The 20,615-nt window shown below is 44.5% G+C and overlaps 1 protein-coding gene and 1 long non-coding RNA gene across 5 annotated transcripts in view; one reads left to right on the top strand and one right to left on the bottom strand.

Annotated features, from left to right (window-relative positions):
* LOC137215338 (uncharacterized) overlaps positions 1–20,615 on the top strand; it is a 234,144-nt gene that overhangs the window by 147,849 nt on the left and 65,680 nt on the right. For 2 of the 4 annotated variants that reach the window (XR_010939260.1, XR_010939262.1), the window contains exons 1-2: positions 11,628–12,009; positions 19,611–19,694. This is a non-coding gene — a long non-coding RNA (uncharacterized lncRNA). Of the gene's footprint in view, positions 1–11,465; positions 11,589–11,627; positions 12,010–19,610; positions 19,695–20,615 lie in introns of those variants that run through there. The other 2 variants (XR_010939261.1, XR_010939263.1) reach the window with 2 other exon arrangements.
* NUDT7 (nudix hydrolase 7) lies at positions 505–12,297 on the bottom strand. Its single transcript, XM_067720440.1, has 4 exons — positions 12,168–12,297; positions 9,515–9,668; positions 6,586–6,744; positions 505–1,877 (listed from the first exon to the last, which is right to left on the bottom strand). Exons 1-4 carry the CDS (start codon positions 12,278–12,280, stop codon positions 1,509–1,511), a joined length of 795 nt encoding a protein of 264 aa, XP_067576541.1. The 5' UTR covers positions 12,281–12,297; the 3' UTR covers positions 505–1,508.

Below are 20,615 nucleotides of genomic sequence, written 5' to 3'. Positions count from 1 at the left end.
GATGGGAACGTGCAATCGTACAATTGAGGTTATGTGGCTTTATTCAAGGCCCCCCCTGATCCGGTGCAGGACGGCTGATACCGTAATTAAACGAAGAAACCCCTGCGAACTCTAAAGCATGATATATGGTGATGCCCACTAAGATGTGGTAGATTTCAAGGCACGCGGTTCAGAATGTGTGTCTCTTTGGCTTTTGATTTGGGGACTGTGCTTGAAATCAGTGTTTTTCTGCTATCATGTTAAGACAGATAATGTTATCTCTCCTGATTGCAGGCCTGTCATAGTCCTTCATTTCAGTTATTTTGGATGATGACTGCCAAACCCCACCAACACCTAAAGTTGTCCTGTGCACGTCCCAGAACTCATATGTTAAACGCAGACCATCCTGAATTCTAATTGCTGGCAACACCCCAGGTTTGGGCGAATATCCAGCCAACCATTTTCAAGTGTTATGGTGTATTATTAGGGCTACAGCTCTGCTGTAACAGTGACCCCACATTACAGTGGCAGAAATGACAGAATTTTATTTTTCTCCCATGTAACAGTCCCAAGTGAGTAGTCCAGGATGGTGGGTTGCTTTGCTCCACAGACTCATTCAGAGAGTCAAGCTCTTACCATCTTTTGGCTCTAACTTTCCTGCAGGAATTGTCTTCATCTGTGTAGTCAAGGCTGGGTTGCAGATAAATCAGGGAAAAGGGAAAGAGAATCCAGGGAATCTGGCTTGTCCCTTAAATTGGAGATGACTGCAAGAACGATTTTCACTCACGTTCCATTGGCTTAAGTTAAATTTCAGAGTTACATTTAACTGCACCAGAACTTAGGTAATGCTGTTTCTACCTGGGCAGCTATGGGCTCAGATTCAACGCTATTGCCAAATAAGAAAAGGAGGATGGATTTTGATGGCTGGGCAGAAGTTTCTGTCACATGTAACAACAGATAGAGGTATTACCTCCTACAAACAAGATGAACGCCACAAGATCATACATTTAACAAATATTTATTAAGTGCCTGCTATGTGCCTGACCCTTTTTCTTACATGTGTAAGGAAAGCATTGTTAGATATACTGTGGGTGAAATTATGCAACAGTATAAACGTATTTTTCTACTTAAAAAAAATTTTTTTTTTAATTTTTATTTTTATTTACTTATTTGGTTGCACCAAGTCTTAGTTGTGGCAGGTGGGCTTCTTAGTTGTGGCACATGAACTCTTAGTTGCGTCATGCACGTGGGATCTAGTTCCCTGACCAGGGATTGAACCTGGGCCCCCAGCATTGGGAGTGTGGAGTCTTATCCACTGCACCACCAGGGAAGTCCCCATTTTTCTACTTTTAAAAGACTTTTGCTTTTTCAGATAATAGAGGGGAACTGGAAAAAAGGCAAGGTTTTTACCCTCATATTGCAGGAAACATTCGTACCTGTCAAATTCCAACAGCTGGCATTATTGTTGTTCTGTGGAAAAGCCCACACAAACACCGTTTAGAGAGTTATTTGAGTATTGGTCTCATAAATCATAACTTGCTTGTAGCACGTTTATGAAGCTTCAGTAAAGACTCTTCAGAGGATGACATCAGATCGTTGAGATTAAATTCAACCTCAAAGGAGGGTTTTTTTCCCAGAATAATTAAGGCAACAAACAAGGCACATTTTGCAGTCATTCCCCGGATATGATAAGTCACACCATCTTCAGGGTTCGTGTACTCAAAGCAGTGAATAATAATATGATGACCAGCGCGTGTCAGGTGATTCTGCTGGTAGACGCTGGGATGCAGGAAATATTCCAGAGGCACCAGGAACACATTCTTAACTTCATCGGGGTTAGGCTTGGCCTGGAAGTTGGAGTCTATAAATCCTACAACAGGGGTTATCAATGTATCTCTCTGAAAGCAAAACACAAAAGATACAAACTGAGAAGTGAAGACATACCGTTTCAAAAAAAGCATGGTTAAAAGCATGCCACTTCTACATGAGCTAAGCTCACAGGCCAAAGCAGTCAGTTACATAAAACTTGCTCCAAGTTTTATGCAAGTTTTATGCAAGTTTTTAAGCAAGTTTACTTGCTCCAAAGTAAACTTTATGTCCCCCTAAATGGGAGTGGTCTCTGCCCTAACTGAGGCAGCATCTCAGATGAGTCTGAAAATGATATTTTTGGGGAACATAAATTGGTACAATCTTTTGGAACAGAGATTTAGTAATATTATAAAAATGTGCTCCCTTTGGCCCTGAAATTGCATTTGTGTGGGTACATCTGTATGATAAATTCCTACCAGTGAGAAAAGATAAACGTACAAGACTGAAGCATTATTTGCAATAGTCCCAAACTAAAGTTATCACTGCTCAATGGGTATTTAGGGTAGATCAATTACGACTATATCCACATAATGGGGTACTATGCAGCCCTTGAAAAGAATGTGATCGACACCTTTCCTTATCAGTATAGACTAGTATGTGCCATCTTACCAATAGAAAAGCGACATCGTATTAATTGTGGCATGTTCCCACTTGTGGGAAATTTTAGATATATATGTGTGTATATATATATACTGTTTTACATACATGCTTATAAGTGGGGGGGGGATTTCTATTTACAACCACTACTGTGCTGAAACGAATGTAGGGTGCCGTTAACTGAAAGATACTACTGAAAATCTTGAGGGGGAGGCCTGGAGTTTAGTGTAGGAGCTGATAAGGGCTGCATGACCTTGAATTAGAAAGTAGGAAGAATCAGGAATTCCTGGGAGAACTCCTAAGAGGAAGTGGGTGGGAAAATCCAGGGATACATTGTGAGGCTGGGGTTCTATAGGAGGATAAACAGGCCTGTGGAAAATTCTGAGGAAGGACAGCTAAAGCATGTTTAAGAACAGTGATGACTGGGACTTCCTTGGTGGTCCAGTGGTTAGGACTCCACGCTCTCAGTGCAGGGGACACGGGTTCGATCCCTGGTCGGGGAACTAAGATCCTACATGCCGTGTGGTGAAGCCAAAAAAAAAAAAACAGTGATGACTCAGACCATTAACCCAAGTAATGATGAAAAGTCAACATGTGGACCAGGAGAGGAGAATGGGAGCACAGACTTGAGACACCCTTAGAGTGGGAAATCTGCGGTCATGAGTTGCCAGAGGCCAGAGGCTTTGTTCCAGCAGCAGCCCTCACTGTGCCTGGCCCTGTGTGAAGGCTCAGCCTCTTCTGTCCCAGGGTTCCCCAAAGGCGGCCTCTGCGATGAAGACTCAGATGCAAGTGATTTCTTAAAGAAGTGGTGAGGAAGGGTGCGGGGAAGAAAGACGGGGAGTTGGGGAGCCAGGCAAGGATGGGGGTGGGGGGGAGCCAGGCAAGGACGCCGTGGGGGCCTGCGGGGTGTAAAGTGCACCTTCGAGTCTGTCCCACGAGATGAGGGGGCTGGGCTTTCATGCCGCTCAGTCATTGGCTGAGGACGGCCCAGCTGGAAGTAAATCAAGGCAGTGCTGGCTCTCTGTGCATCAGGGGAAGCGGTTCCAGTAGTCCAAGGGCACGGGTCTTGGAAGAAAGCTGCTGGTGTGTGTATCAGAAACACGGCCTGAAATGACTAAGAAGGCATCTGGACAGAGCCTGGAGTATTGCTCAGCACGCATCCGTGGCTGCTATTTCCATTCAAAGACCATAACCTTCTCTAGAATCCAACACCCTCCCCCTGATTCTTCACAACAACCTGCCCACGAGGAAGCTTGAACAATGGCAACTGGACAAGAAAAAACTTGCCCAAGGTCACATCCAGCTAACACTTGGCAGAAACCAGGATTCGACCACGGGCCTGCTGCCCACACACTCAAATTCTATCAAACACGTGTCACCATATCTCCAAGATGGCACACTAGCGGGTGGCTCAAATACGACGGTGGAGAGTTCCCAGCTGCAGCTCAGATTTCATCCCCTCCCGAGGACTGAGGGCCACACTTGTTAGGCAGGTGCATGGAAAGTGACTTTGCATGGCAGTGCCGGCCCTTAAATTGGTATGTCAGAGCCTGAGAAAATGGGTGGGGAAAAAAAATCAAAGCCTCAAAAGGAGATCATGGTTTAAGACTGAATGTTTCAGATGCAGAGTCAGGCACGTTTAACATGGTTCAAGCTTAGAAGAGTAAGAGAGACTGTGGGAATCTGTGGATGAAGCAGCATCTCTGGACATCCGGTCTCTAGAAACACAGGTGTCTGAATTGGCAGGGGAATAAAGGGTGGTGCGTGGCAGACATCCTAGGACCCATAAAACTCTGAATTTGGCCATCTGCTGAGTTGAAACGCCATGGAGACAGGCTTCTGCTGTGGGCATAGGGTGAGGCAGCCTTTAGGGCCCCTGGAAGAAGCTGCAGGCTATTAGAAACATCCCGGGAAGTCAGGATACACCACTGAAATGTTACAGGAATTGGGCCTTTGGGACGCAAAGAAAAGGATCGAGACTGGCAGGTATGGGCCACGTACAGAGAAAAAGGAGAACTGTCCCCCAAGGCCTTTGCAGAGAGAAGTTCATACGTGTATGACAAAAGGACAAGCAGGTTGGGGGCTGGAAGGCGTGGGAGGGTTAACGCCGGGTGTGGGTAAAAGCCAATGACACCCCAAAACATCTCTGGGCATTGCCCTGTGTTCCCTGGGGGACAAAATTACCCCCAGTTAAGAACCACTGGATTAGATTATGCTTCTAAGCATTAAATAAATGGCATTTTGGTAGCACATTTAAAAGATCTGCAAGGTCCAAAAAACAAAATGACCCTCACTAGCACTTCTAAACACAGTACACCTTTCTTGAAAGACTTTGTTCATTCTAATTTCTCGTTGATGTGATCAGCATTATATCAAGAGCAGGTCATCTTAGAAACCTCCTGCTCCGGGAGCATCTGGTCCACGGAAATCTTCTGAAGACCCATAAACACCTGTGGAGACTGTTGTATCCTCTCCCCTCAAGGGCAGAACTCAGTAGCTCCTGGGGACCTTGGAAATGGAGTTACTCTCACTTTGGGAACTTACAACCATTATGTGTTTTGTCAAGAGTTCTAAAATCAATCCCTAAGATGTGCTGGGGGATTTGCAGACATCCTCTGAAACGGGCTCCCAGTAGAAAACATAGTTGAAGAGGAAGTAATTGACACGTATCTTGTCCTAATCCCATGTTCCTTTTCTCTGTCTCATTTCTTTTTCATCAAGGATGCATTATTGCCATTAGCTTCTTCCAAACTAAATCTCCCTTGAGTGGTGACCTTTCTATTTTTAAAATGGACCCAACTAAGACATATCTCAGCACCACCGATCTTCATAAAGGGCGATCTGGTTTTCTAATTTTTAGGTATCAGTGGGATTCTTCCTTTGACATAAAAATTCACCTGGAAACCCGATATTATTTAAAACATAAAAAAATTTACACCTACCTCTGATATGTGATGAGTACAGTTCACCTCTGTGATATTCTTCCCTCAAGCCCATAAACCTAGCTTAACCAGGAGAAAAATATCGGATAAACCCCAATTGAGGAGCATTCTAGAACATACCTGACCAGTACACCTCAAGAGCGTCAAGGTCATGAAAATAATGGAAGGCTAAGAAACTGTCACAGATCAGAGAATAAGGAGACATGACAACCAAGCACAACATGGTATCCCGGATCTCATCCAGGACAGAAAGGAGGACATTAGTAGAAAAACTAGTAAAAGACAAGAGTGGAGTTTAGGTAATGGTAATGTACTAACATTGGTTTCTCAGTTGTCACCAATGTACCACAGTGATGTCCGACGTCAATAATGGGGGGACCCGTGTACGGGTATGCGAGAACTCTCTGTGATATCTTTGTGACTTTTCCGTGAATCTGTAACTGTTCTAAAATTAAAAGTTTATATGAATAATGTTATACTGATAAAACGACGCTGTTATCCAACTTCATATTTACTCCTTCTAAAGTCAATTAGTATTTACTTCTTCTAAAGTCAATTAGTACAACAACGAAATTGTTGTGTTCAGTGCATATGAAATAAGGTCTGGCTATCTCAGCCCCAGGATTCATTTTGTTGTTATGTTTGTTTGTTTGTTTGGTATATACTATCAAGGAAATCCTGCTTCACACAGAAATGCAGTTACAAGTAGTAACTGTTTTTAAACAGCTTCCCTGGTGATCTCAGGATACTGCTCAATAAATGTGACATGGAGAAACTTGGTTGCACGGTATGTGCAAAAATGAGTATCCTTAGGGCAAAAGTGATACCCTGGTGGCCTCCGAGGGGCTGAAATTTGGTATGCTCAAGTGTGTATTATTGTTTCAAGAGAATTCTCAAAATAAATGCATACTGGAGAAAAATAAATGTGAACTGAATGTTAATGAAACAATGCTGAGGCATCTGCAGGGTTCCACAGCACCTGGTTTGAAACCACTGATGGAGTTCAGCCCTTTCATTTCTGGATGGGGAAGAAGGGGCCCATTCAGGAAGGGGGGCTTACCTAAGGCCTCTTAGCTCACAAGGGGCAAAGTCCACACATGAACCAGTCTCTTGACTCGGTATAGCACTCTTGAGGGTCATGTTTGGCCACTGTGAGCTCATGAGAGCCTAGGAAACCCAGTTCCATCCCAAGCCTTACATCAAACAGCACTGGTACCAGGCGGCAGACGACCTCCACTTGATGAGGATGCAGCCCCACTTCCTCCTGGGCTTCCCGGAGAGCCGTGGCCACGTCATCCGCATCTGTAGGTTCGTACTTGCCTCCAGGAAAGCAGACCTCTCCAGGTGACCTTCTCAGCTGGATATGGAAAGAAAAGAGCTGCAGTGTGTGATTCCAAGTTTGCTACTGTTCACTCATTCACCAAGTATGCGCTGCATTTCTATCTTGTGCCAGAGACCATTCCCACACTCGTGGTAATAAGTGGGAATGCGACCAAAAAGTAAAGTTGTTTTTTTTTCTTGAATCCTTTTAAAAAATGAACTTGGAGAACTACCCTCACTTCTGATTTTTCTCTCCTTGCCCTCCAAAGATACCATACACACACAAACAGATTTACATGGATGAGGAGAAAAAGTGGAACAAAAGGAGAATGAAAACAGCAATGTCATCAATAATCTTTACTGAGTGCTTACCATGTTCTCATGCTGCTTCACGTGGATTTCTTTTCACTGAGTCCTCAGAACAGTTCTAGAAGTGACTATTTTTTAAAGTGTTTGTTTAATTGGGGTCAAATTCACATAATATAAAATTAACCCTTAAGAAAAAAAATTTTAATATGTTTTTTCATTGAACTATAGTTGATTTACAATGTTGCGTTAGTTTCTGGTATACAGCAAAGTGATTCAGGTATATATATAGATACATACATTCTGAGATACAGATATATATTCTGATGTCTATATCTATATCATATATATATATATCAGATATCTGTATCTATATATATCATATATATATATATCTCTATCATCTATGTCATCTATCTGCCTATCATCTATCGTCTATCATCTATCTAACATCTATCTATCATCTGTCTATCATCTATCTGTCTATCTTCTATCTATCTATCTGTCCTTCTGTCTATCATCTATCATCTATCTATCTATCTATCATCTATATATCTAACATCTATCTGTCTATCATCTATCTATCTATAATCTATCTATAATCTATCATCTGTGTATCATCTATCTATCTATCTATCATCACCTATCATCTGTCATCTATCTATCATCACCTGTCATCTGTCTATCTGTGTATCATCTATCTATCTATCTATCTATCTATATCATCTGTCTATCACCTATCATCTATCTATCATCTGTCTATTTATCTATCGTCTATCTGCCTGCCTATCTATCATCTATCTATCTATCATCTATCTGACTATCTATAATCTGTCTATAATCTATTATCTATCTATCATCTATCTATCATCTATCTATAATCTATTATCTATCTATCTATGTATCTATCTATCTATCTATCATCTATCTGTCTATCTATCATCTATCAGTCTGGCTGTCTGTCTATCTATCATCTATCTATCACCTATCATCTGTCTGTCTGTCTGTCTCCTGGGGCCCTGCTTATATGACTCCAGGGAGGGACACAGCTCCAGTAATGCCTCAGGGAATTTCTTACTCCCACAGCCAAATAGGGCCTAAAGTCAGGTGTAATTAGATTGAAATACTTCTTTGAAAAAAAGTGTGACCTTTTCACATCAGAATTTATTGTCTAAGATGATTCTTACATAATAATCGATAGGCAAAGCAACTCCGAGTGAAACCGAGACCCATTTTGGGGTTCTCTAGATTTTCTACATTACTGTCTGTCTGTCTGATAATATTAAAAATATATTTCAGTGCTTCTCTGGTGATTTTGGCAGAGCTGGGGACAGACCCTGGTCCCTGCTTCCCACTGAGTACCTCCCCCTTGGAACTTGGATTTTCATCATCTCATGTGTTTATGTCATTGTTGCCAGACCCAGACCACAGAGAACCCACACATGTCTAATCCCAAACCCAAAAAACTTCAGCTGATTCCTCAGCTTCCCCCTGACCCCACCCAAGGGATACTTCTTATTCTGCTTACAAAGCCTATTTTCTCATTATTGTGGCTTGTTTTGTTTTTTGTACTAGGATAACTTTGAAATGACTGCTTCCCCAGCTTTTCCTCAGAAGTACCCCCAATAGCAGGGGAGAGTGACAGTACCCAGGGGTGTACCCAGGGGAACTCCATTCCCAAGCCCAACATTTCTTTAAAGTGGAACGATTTATCGTAAAAACTCAGGCCACATGTGCTAATGACACTAATGGTGACAGCTGAGACTTGCTGAATCCTTGCCAAGTGCCAGTGCTGTTTTAGGTGCTTTACATTTGTTACCCTGTAGAGCCCTCACAGCAGCCCTATGATGCAGGTACTAATAGCTTGTCCTCATTTTGCAAGTGAAGACATTACAGCACAGAGAGGGTAATTAATTAGGACAAAGTCACACAGCTTCAACAAGACTGCATTCGAACATAGGCAGCCAGCTTAGGGCCCAGGCTATCAACATCAGTGCTCTAGAATTTTCACATTATACCTGGGGTGGGAGTAGTCTAAAACAGTGGCTCTCAGTGGGGGCAATTTTATCCCCTCCCCATCCCTGCTGAAACAGTAGGCAATGTCTGGAGACATTTGCGGTTGTCACAAAAGTGTGTGTGAGTGCGTGTGTGTGTGTGTTACTGGCATGTAGTGCGTAGAGGCCAGGGATGTTGTTAAACATCCTATAATGCACAGGGCAACTCCACCAACAAAGAATTATCCAGCCCAAATGCCAATGGCTGGATAAGAAACCCCGGCCTAAAAGTATTTTAAATTACTTGCTAGCTAAATTACTTATTTTACTTTCCAAAACTTCTCCAAAACAGCCCTGTTATCCTGTGGCTTCATGTACTTCTCGAACATCACAATTTTGAGAGTACAGTTGAGAAGCTAGAACCTCAGAATAAGTGCCAGTGACAGCACTTCCTGGGGTTTTCGCATGTCCTGAGACTTTAATGGAAGGAGCCTTTTTGTCACCTACCTTCTCTGACCGAAGGGTGAACAACAGGTAGAGTTTTCCTTCTTTAGCCAACAACGGTAAAAGGATGGAACATTTGTTAGACAACAAGTGAGAATATTTGGTCCCAACGTCATGTTTTCTTAAGCGGGCCTTAGCGTCATCTATCAAACTGTTCCTAAAATGGAAACAAACCAAACAGTTTAGTAACCAGAGTTATGATGTCATACAGAGTGAAGTAAGTCATAAAAAAAATATATCGTATATTAACGCATATATGTGGAATCTAGAAAAATGGTACAGATGAATCTATTTGCAGGGCAGGAATAGAGAGGCAGACATAGAAAATGGATGTGTGGACACAGCGCGGGAAGGGGGGTGTGGGACAAACTGGGAGATTAGGACTGCCATATATACACTACCATGTGTAAAACTGATAGCTAGTGGGAACCTGCCGTGTAGCACAGGGAGCTCAGCTCGGTGCTGTGTGATGACCTAGACGGGTGGGATGGGGGGTGGTGGGAGGCTCAAGAGGGAGGGGATATGGCGATATACATATACATATAGCTGATTCACTTCATTGTACAGCAGAAACTAACACAATATTGTAGAGCATCTATACTCCTAAAAAAAAAAAAAAGTTCCTAATCCTGACAGTGTTTCTGCTTCATTGTGTGTCCTGGCATTTACCATTTTTGAGTCTCAGTGTACTTTTTAATAATATGGCAGCAGTAATAATACCCAAATCACGTGACTGTTGGCAAGCTAAAATGAGACAAAAAACTACTAAGAACACAGTTCCGTATCTGAGTTCACTTCAAAAGCTAAATGAATTTTAAGTAATGGTAAATATTCTTTCAACAGTGCAATAGCTCAGTGTTGAAATCCATAATAATATTCAGGAAGACAGGTTTGCAGAGCAAGTCACTGTAAGGTTAGACCATCGTAAGGTTAAGAACTTTCTCTTAACCTGGCCCTTATGTCACAGTATCAAACCCTTGTCTTCAAATGCCTTGTAACAGTGGTTCCCAAACTTAAGCAGCAACAGAATCACCCAGAGGTCTTGTTACAACATAGATGGCTGGGTCCACCTGTGACTTCGTAAAAGCCAAGTATTTAGATTTATAACCACAAATGATGCCCTGACTCCATAACTATGGGTCTGTTTTGGTCCTTTTGACAGGTGTTATTTTATTGCTGGTTTGTGAAGTGGGTTAAATAGTGTCCCCTCCCCAAAACCACCATTATTTGAAAACAGGATGGTATTTGGAAACAGGATCTTTGCAGATGCGATTAGTGAAGGATTTCGAGATGAAATCATCCTGGATTAGGGTGGGCCCTAAATCCAATAACTGGTGTCCTTATAAGAAGAGGAGACGACACAGAGAGACACATATATGGGGAAGAAGGTCATTTGAAGATGAGGCAGAAATTGGAGTGATGGTGCCACAAGCCAAGGAATACCTGGGGCCACCAGAAGCTGAAACAGGAAGGGAGGGTCCTTCCCTAGAGCCTTCAGAGGGAGCATGGCCTTGCTGACTCCTTGATTTTGAGCTTCTAGCCTCAGAACTGTGGAAGAATACATTTCTGTTGTTTTAAGTCATCCAGTTTGGGATACTTTGTTATGGCAGCCCTAGAAACTAACAGTTTGATTTTAACTTTTCTATGGTTAGGGCAGTTCTGCATAAGGGGCAAAATCGGGTATTTAAGTGAGGCAGAACTGGTTTCAAAGTGTTAGGAACGACCTCTCTAAGCCCCCCTTTCCTCATCTGTGACATGTTGAAGATATTTGTGATGATTAAATGACATGGTTCTGTGGCTGACACTCAGGGTCCAAGGAATGGCAACATGTTATCATAAATGTCTCAGTCCTTAGGCAGTTGTTGCCAGAGATGTTTGCTATTTTTTGCTTCTTTCTACGAGGCAGGATGATCAATAATGTGGTTGGGTAACAGCAGTGGATGTCAAAAGCGACCAAATGGCCTGAAAAGAGAAATGGAATGCTGTCACTGGAGACTCCAGGGCGCATCCCGTGCACACAAGCCCGCGTCCAGAAAAGGAAACTGTCCCTACCGGGAATGCGAGGGACTACTTAAAAGTATGGCTTTTAAGAGACGCCCAGAACTGACCAGAGGGACCAGCAGAAGCAAAAGTCTGCAAAAACGTCCCCATTAGGGGGCTGGTCCTTGGGGTAATCGCCATAAAAACACCAACAGTAGCAGCCACCCCATTCTGGGCATGGGCTCATCTCACCTTCTTCCCTTGCTTTTCTCATTAAGGTGAAAACGAGATCACGTCCTGGCTCAGAGAGGTTACGTAACTGAGACCCAAGATCCCGACCTTGAACCCTGAGCTGCCTGGCGCGGCCTCGCAGTCCCTGAGGTCGGACCCCGGAGACCGGGTGAGCGGAAGAGGGAAGCCCTTGGGGGAGGGGTGTGCACCCACGATAGCCACAAACGGCTCTGTCTTTGGCGGGAGAAGCTGCGAAGGCCCAGGGACCCTGCGAGCGGCCAAGAGAGGTGAGCGCCCGGAGAGCGGGCTCGGAGGGTGGGCAAGGGGGCTCAGCAAAAAGTAGCCAAAAGGCGCCGGTCATACGTGGCCAGCGATCTGTTCGGCCTCGCCGCGATGAAGGCCGGGCCAGGCAGGGATCGGGGTGCCAGGGCCGGGGAGGCTTTACCTGACTGGCTTCTGGGGAGGAGAGGATCGCCACATCTTCCCCGGGGAAGTTTGTTTCCGGTAACTCCTCCCGGGGAGGGCGGGGGGTGAAAAACAAATCGCCCGGACGGGCATGCGCAGAGCAGCTCTGGGCCTGGGGCGGGGAGAGGGGCGGGGCCTGGGGACGGAGGCGGGGATGGGGCGGGTTCTAGGGTCGGAAGCAGGACTGAGCCGAGAGCCGTAGGCGGAGGATCGGGGCGGGGCGAGACGTGAGGGCGGGGCTAGTGGGGCTTAAACGTCGCGCCCTCCCGGTCGCGCAAAGTAGCTCTCAGCTTTCCCTCAGATGCTGGAGGTAAGTGAGGCATTCTAAAATTGACAACAGTGAAAAAAGAAAAAAGTGAAAATGCAGTGCTGGTGAGTTGAGAGGATTCTTACACTCGCACTCACTGTTGCTAGGAGGTCAAGTTGGTTCAACTTTTCTGAACAGCAGTCAACACATGACTACCCAGCACGTACTTTGTGCTGGATGCAGCTCCCGCAGTGAGCGAAAAGACACCGCAGAGCTTACAGTCAAATGGGAGAGAGAGACACGAATCAAAAATTACATAGATAAAGCAGAAGTCCTTAGACCCTGGAGAGCATGTGAGGGAGAAACAGATCAGAAGGCTAACCAGAGAGATTGACAGTGGAGCTGACGTCGAAAGCAGCTATTCTCCAAGTGTGGTCCTGGGCCCAGCCACGACCGTCCACATCAGCACCACCTGTGTGCTGTTAAAAATAGGTAGATTCTTGGGTCCCACCCCGGGTCTGCTGGATCAGAAACTGAGGGCAGAGCACAGTGATCTGTACTGGAAGGGGATTCTGATGCGCCGAGAGGGAGAAGGGCAGGGAGAGCGTTCCAGGAAGAAGGACAAGTTTGTGCAAAGACCCCAGAAGTAGCTGGAGAAGACCAGTGAGAGGGAGCCTGGTCTGAGCTGACACTTAAGAGGTCACTTCAGAGGCTGAAGGCTAGGCTGACTTCTCCATCCTGCACAGAAGGTGCAATGCCTGGGGTCCTCAATAATTTCAAGACCCCATGAAAATTCTTTAATTTTAATTTCTTCTAAAGGAAGAAAATGAATACAATAATATGCAAAATATAATAATGAATCCAGCCTGGCTTATATTCATCTTTATACCAATGCAATCTTAAAATAGAATTCATTTTATTATTTTATGGAGGAAGGGGTGTCCATAAACCCAAAATTACCTAGGGCCCATGAAAATCACAATGTGGCCTTGGGTCATGGGACAGTTGGGCCAAGGTTCCCAAGACCTTTAAAACCACTAAGCTTAGGGCTTCCCTGGTGGCGCAGTGGTTGAGAGTCCTCCTGCCAATGCAGGGGACACGGGTTCGCGCCCCAGTCCGGGAAGATCCCACATGCCGCAGAGCAGCTAGGCCGGTGAGCCGTGGCCGCTGAGCCTGTGCGCCCGGAGCCTGTGCTCCACAATGGGAGAGGCCACAACAGTGAGAGGCCCGCGTACCGCAAAAAAAAAAAAAAAAAAATGGGGCATTTTGTAGAGTAGAGCCCTGGGAATAGAGGAAAAGGCTTTGGAAGCCACAGCAGATGGAGGTTGACCTTCTTTCTAAAGGAATAGGAATAACAGGTCTGGGTTTTCAGGAAGATCTCTGTGGAATCAGGGTGGGACATGGATTGTGAGGAGAGATTGGAGGCAGTTGGGCGGGGGCAGCTCTTCCAAAAGTCTGCGCTGAAGGAACCAGAAAAAAAATGCTTTAAACCTTCTGAAAAATCCCCATCCATACTACTGACATCAGAAAATCAGAATGTAGCAGGAGTTTGGATTGCCTTCATGTAAAAAGCAGAGTCCTGAGATGCTTTGCTGTATACCAAGGCTATATGCAGGGCATCTACTTTCAAGATCAGAAATACTGCTGGAAAAACACTTAGCTTTTATGGCTTTTGTAATGCTGGAAGCCATAGCACAGGGAACATCACAAGGTGAAATGCATCATAATAAGAAGATATATATATCTGCAAAACAATACAGGATTCAAGATTAATGGGCAATGTCTTTTAGAGGAAATGACTTGTCTCTGTAGCTTTTGCACACAGATTTGTTGGTAGTGACATAATTCTGGAAAACGTGTTGAAGAAAAGCGAAGCTATAAAAAGCTTCAGGCCAGCCTGCAAAGCCAACACCTCCATGTGCATTTCTCTCAAAAAAGCACATCCCAGGGGCCAGGGTGAAGCTTATCTGCAGTCCACCCACCTGGAAACATTGTTGAGCAGCACCTTAAGGCCAGGCCTGGGTGGTACAGAGATAAAGAAAATACCAGCCAGCCTTTGGAGCAAAGGAAGTCTGGGGAAAAGACCTGCAACAATTAGCGTTAATGCCAGATAAGCGCTTTAATCGGGGAGGGGATCCAAAGTGCTCTGGGGGCCAGGAGCAGCGGGGAAGCAATTAATTCTGTCTGGGGGTAGGCAGTGGGGTCTAGGTAGGCTGTGGCGAGAAGGTAAGGTATAAGGAAACACTGAGCACTTAGCATTACTTTCCTAAGGAGATAAAGCTCAAGAAATGGGAGTTTCCTCCACTCCTTCCTCAGTTTGCAGAGGGTCTCTAAACTCTTGCAGGGAAGTCTCAGGAGACAGCTTTCAGATTCGTTCTCACGTATCCATCAGGGGATGACGGTTACAATTGCTGGGCTGGGTATTGGAGGAGTAGACACTTCTCCCATCACCTTCATCCACTCCTCACCCCTCCCCCTGGCAAGTCAGAGAGAGTTAAGGAGGCACAGCCTTCTCCCCTTTTAGCAGAGGAAGATGACAGCGTTGTTTGAGGACTAGGTTGAAGTAGAAATTCCTTTATGAATGGGTCAGGGGTCCTCAGCATCAATATCATCTGGGGGCGAGGAGGCTGCCTGGACATCTAAGTGCCCCGAATCCCACCCTACAGGTACTTATCTCAGGGTGGAAATGCATCCAGGAACAGGCATTTGTGAGCAAGCTTCTAGGTGATTCTGTTGTAAGGGTGAAGACACTAGTTTAAGTGCTCCCAAGGGAGACGTTTGATGTTGAGAGGATAAGGCCACCTCCTTTGAACGGTGGGTGATGTAGCATCCCCAGAGGGAAGGCAGCTGGTGCCCACCAGTGCCAGGAGGTACCCTTCCTGGTAGCACTGGAACAATCTTCCTTTCTGGGCTTGGGAGTTGGCAACTAGGGCAGGTCCAGCTCAGGAGAGACTCCAGGGAAGTTGAGTGGATTGTTCTGTACAAAGTGGGCTGAAGTGTACAGATCCCTACTTAATGTGGTCCTTGCTTTTTGGTAAAAGACCCATTAAAAAGGAAAGAGCTTGTGAATTTGGTTCAGCATGTTCTCAAGGCTGAGCGCTCATTCTTGGGCTTGGCATCAAGGTGGATGTTGGAGATATAGGGACACCTGACGGTTGATCCTCGTTGTTGAGGACTTTGATGTCAGATATGGCGGCAAGTAACTTTAGTCTGCACAAGAATCTTCTGGGGGCTAATTAAACATGTAGTCTCTTGGGCTGTGGCCTCATTCGCAATACAAATGCATCTGCATTTGCAACCAGACCTTTGCATCATTCTGATATAAGTCTATACTTTGAAAGGGGGAGAAATGGGACTCGAATCTGAAAAAATAAAAGAAAAGAGTGGAAATCAGCCAGGCCCAGGAAGTCTGGATAGGCACTTCAGCCAAGAAGTCGATGACCTGAGGCAGTCCTTTATTTTCCTGGCAGCGAGTGTGGACTGGGAACAAAAGGTTAGATAGGGAATATCGGAAAAATTCTTCTAGAACGGCCCTGGATCACAAAAATGTAAATTGCTGGGAATTTATTTCTTGGTACTGCCAATGTGATTTTTCAAAGTAATTCATGACGTTTTTTCATTCATGTTTAATTTTCATTGTGTAACAATAAAACAGATATACGCTTATATATTAAAATGCCTTAAATCCCTGAGTTTCCATGGTCCAGACCTGCCGAAAACTGATGGGCGCCCATCTTTCACAGACTTTTCTACCCTTGTTGGGTCTCATTTCCGTACACATTTAGAAATGAGATAAAGACTAGTTATGTTTGATTCCTTTACCGTCATGTAATCTTTGTATAATGGAACAATCAAGTAGGTTTAATTACCAGTAACAACTGTGCTGGGAAATCTGTAATCTAAATGAAGACTCAGCCTAGGATGCGTGGAATGGCGTGATTGTGCAGCGCGAGGAGAAGCAGTCTGGTCTCAGTTAGCTTGTGAATTAGTTGGGAAATTGGCTCAAGATTTTCCAGTGCATGTGGGAAGCTCAGCCTCTGTGGAAGAAACAGATTCTGCTCTACAGGGAATTCATCCTCTGCGTCCTCACCTTGGCGTTGGGTCTGCCCACCAGGAACTCACCACTCAACCCTGGTTAAACTCTTTTGCTTGTACAGGTTGGTGAGAGGAGATGGAAACTCACATCCCTCCCCAAATCCAGACTCCACCACTTACCTAGCTTGGTGCCTTACCCAACCCATTCTTTCTTCCTCAACAGAAACCATGCTATGTGTGCTCTGCTCACAGGGACTACAGTGTGGCCTGCAGCCTCTCCTGGTGTATCTGGGACAATGAACAGTGCCAGGTGGGCAAAAAGACAGATGGAGACACTCTTTGAGATGCCTTCCGTTTGCTGCTAGCGTCTGGTTCCATGTCGATCCTTTGGCTGGGCTGTCTTAAAGTGACCACACAGTAGTCTTGTCTGGGATGGCGGGCATTGGTCATGGTTTAAGGTCTTCAGTGGAAGCCAGAAAAGAACATGGGCTGTCGTGAAGTAATTTCAAGGGTCTGATGGTGGAGGATTGTACTTCTAGCAGCCACTGTCCAGTAGAATTTTCTACAATGATGGAAATGCTCCTGATTGGTACTTTCTAGTACAGTGGCCACTAACCAAATGTGGGAATTGAGCACTTGAAATGTGGCTAATGTGACAGAACTAAATTTTATTTACTTTTGGATAATTTAAATTTAACCACATTTAAATGCGGTTACCATATTAGTACAGTCAAAGGGTTTCTAAGTTTCCTTCTGTCCTGCAACCTTCTTGGAAACATCAGCTCAAGTCCTCTACAGAGGGGGTTACCATATCTTCCAGGTTAAAAACTTACTTTGAGAAAAATTCTTAGAGTTTTTTCCCCAGGGTATTTTGGGAAGATGGAGCTGAAAGCAAGCATCATTACTTCTTTTCTTTTACAAAAGAAAAAAAGTAAGCTCGCATACCCCACAGTGGGCACCCATTCCTATCCCACCACCTATCACATTAGTGAGGGCTTTGAAACCAGGTCTTTAGTTTTACCCAAGACAATAAGCTGTTACCAACAAGAATGCTTATTTGTTTATACCTACTACATGACATGAGTTGTGTTGAGTTATATGTTGGGCACAACGGTTGGCTATCATACCTCTCTTTAAATAATTAATGTTGTGGAAGTGGAAATAAAGTATTTTCCGAAGTATGTTCCAAGCAACCTTAGACCCACGGGGGCACTGTGGTCAAATATATTTTGGGAAGACTTCATTTGGTACCTCCTCTTGCAGGTATGGAACCTGTTTTAACATGTGTCAACTTTAATAATATAATAGCCAGTTACTTTAGCAACAAAAGTGAGTTTACTTGAGAAGAGCCTGAGGAATTGCAATTTAGGACCTGTAACTATGGCAGATCATAGGCAAATCCAGAGAACAACGAAGGGGAATTTGCTTTTATAGGGAAAAAGGTTGGGGGTGGGTAGCTGGGAAGGGCTATAAAAACCGAAGAGTCCATTGGAGGATATTGGGAGCCCAATGTATGGAGGTTTCTCATTGGTGGGGCTGCTCCAGTCTCTGATTGGCTGGGCTGTTGGGCAAAGCGCTTTCTTCTTTCTGCTGGACAGTAAAGCAGACAACACCTTCCCGTGGGAGATATAGGTGCTGTCTCAACCTGTCTGGAGTAATTGACTATGCATGGCAGGGGCCTGAGACCTCCCCCTACAAGCCTGTCCTGCCTCTCATTTTATCTGAATTTCCTTTAATTCCACACATGGTAAAGTTTTCAAAATATTCAGCTGTAAAGAAATCTCCCTTACTTTGTTTAGCCCAACTTTTCTCTGATGTACTTGGCCACAGACTTCTTTTTGCCCCCATGATATCCACTAATATTGATTTGAACCGGTGTTTTGTTGGTGAATGTAGCTCTTTGGGTGGTGCTACATTAGAGTGATGGGTAAGGAAATAGGGGAAGGATGAATTATTTCCTCCTGAGGGTAAAGGACAATTTCATGGAGAAGCCTGAAGTTGCCACCATTCCTTATTCCCTCAACCTACTTTCTTTTCTTCGTGGCATTCATCACTAGGTGATATGATACATATTTAGTTTTCCTTAATTCTCGGCTTCACTGCCACTAAAATCTACTCTCCAGGAGAGAGGGTACAGTGCATCTTTTTCCTACTGCTGTGGCCCCAGGACCCAGTTCATCAATGCATATCTTTTGACTGAATATGGAAAGGAAGAAGACATTTCAGCTGGGCTTTGAAGGAGTGGAAGGATTTTAATAGGCTAGACATTCATTCTAGAAGGAAGGAGAAACACAGAAGAATAAAAGCACTTAGCAAGTTGTTGAGAAGCTGGCTTTGTTTGAAGACACAGTGTGATCTCCCAGTGGCGGGAGATAATACTGCAAGGATTCACGGAGGCCAGTACATGAATTGAGAGAGAGAGAAAGAGGGAGAGGGAGAGAGGAGAGAGGGAGGGAGGGAGAGAGAGAGGGAGGGAGAGAATCACCTTATAGGAGCATCTTCTAAGAGGGTCAAGATGTTGGAGTTACCTCGCTATCTCCAGGAGGTCCTGGCTTCTCTATTGGGGAAGAGAGAGTGCTAGAGGAGTAAGCCACTCTCTGTTTTCTGGAATTCTGGCCAGGTTACCAGCCCACAAACAAATCCACTGATATATCTGTACCGATGATACACACGCGTGAAATACGCCTGGTACCTGCTTTTATACATTTTTATAAGATTGTGCATTTAAAATGAACTTGCTCCATTGTATCTACAGGGAAGCAAAAGACATAGCCTAAAACATGCAAACCAGTGGCTCTCAAAAGTTGCCATCCTTATAAACGTGTCTTGTCCGGATGTTAAGGAGATGAGTCATCCTTCTGGGAAAAAGGGCATTGCCCGTCAGGCTGTATTTCCTCTCTGCTTTGTCATTCAGAATACAGATGTGCTTTAGAGGCAGGGACAAAAAGCAGAACACATTTCTTTTAATGTTGTTTGTCTTTCTTCCTAATTAAAGAAACGTTTTGTTCCCCGAATAGATACTGTGCAGCTAACTAGGCTAATTTGTACAGCCTCATGGGAAATGAGATGTTCATCGTTTCTACAATGTGAGTCCTGTCCGACCTTGTGTAGAGATTAAAATGTGCATTCTGTTCTCTCTAGGTAAGAAGGTACTCCCCACAGAATCTTCCTCAGCCTTGGCAGCCCCGGAGTTGCTAGTTTCCCCTCCTGGACCCTCTGCCAAAGGTGAGTTTTATGCTCCTTACCCCAACTGAAGGATGGTGAGGTCAGTAGCAACACATCAGCGTCAACAACAACCACTTATGTTTCAAGCCCTGTGTGAGGCGTTGTAGGAAAGTGCGCTCATTGCTTTACATGGACGGGCTTAGTTAACCTTTGTAACCACCCTCCGAGGTAGAGATGCTTTTCTTTTTTGTGTGTGTGGTGAGTGCACTGAGGCAGCGAGCAGATAGACAACTGAGCATCACAGAGCAGGTGTATGTGGGATAGGATTTGGATATAAACCATTTCACTCCAATGTCCATATCCACTCTATGACATTTTGCTCCTTACTGAACATGGTTTTTAGACTTTTAAGGTCTATTTTTCTGTGTCCATTTGATTGCTACTTAATATATACATACATACATGTGCGTGTATATGAATACATATATGCCCTCTGATGTCCTTTATTTGTGATGTATACTCTGCCTATTAAAAACTGGTCTAAGACGATTTGCTTGATATAAAACTAAAGACAACTGGAGAACATGAATCGTACAAATGGGAAAGAGGAGGAAATTGTACCAGAAGCTAAGGGCAAGGTGGCAAGATGTTCATGGCATTGAAGTTTATCTTTGAACCTCCGGGGAGCTGAGGGAAGGAAGCAAGAAGCCTCCTCTCTTGCTCATTCCATGTCTATGTCCTGCTAAATGTTTCCAAATGACATTTTCCTTGTAGCATGTCCGCAGATGATAGGCTCCTCTAGCTCTGGGGAGGACCAGGGCCCCCATCTCTCTCATAGAACAGAAGACAGGGTGAGAATAGATCAGCATCTAAGTCTTAAGGCTGTGCTGACCCCTGAGGGGTGGGGGCATTGCGTGTGTGTGTATACACAAGTGTGTGTGTTTAACTAATGATGTTTCCAGAGACCTGACCTTACAAAGT

Source organism: Pseudorca crassidens, chromosome 20, assembly GCF_039906515.1.
Source record: "Pseudorca crassidens isolate mPseCra1 chromosome 20, mPseCra1.hap1, whole genome shotgun sequence".
In the NCBI taxonomy this organism is placed as follows: domain Eukaryota; kingdom Metazoa; phylum Chordata; class Mammalia; order Artiodactyla; family Delphinidae; genus Pseudorca; species Pseudorca crassidens.
This window is presented reverse-complemented; position numbering and strand designations above follow the sequence as displayed.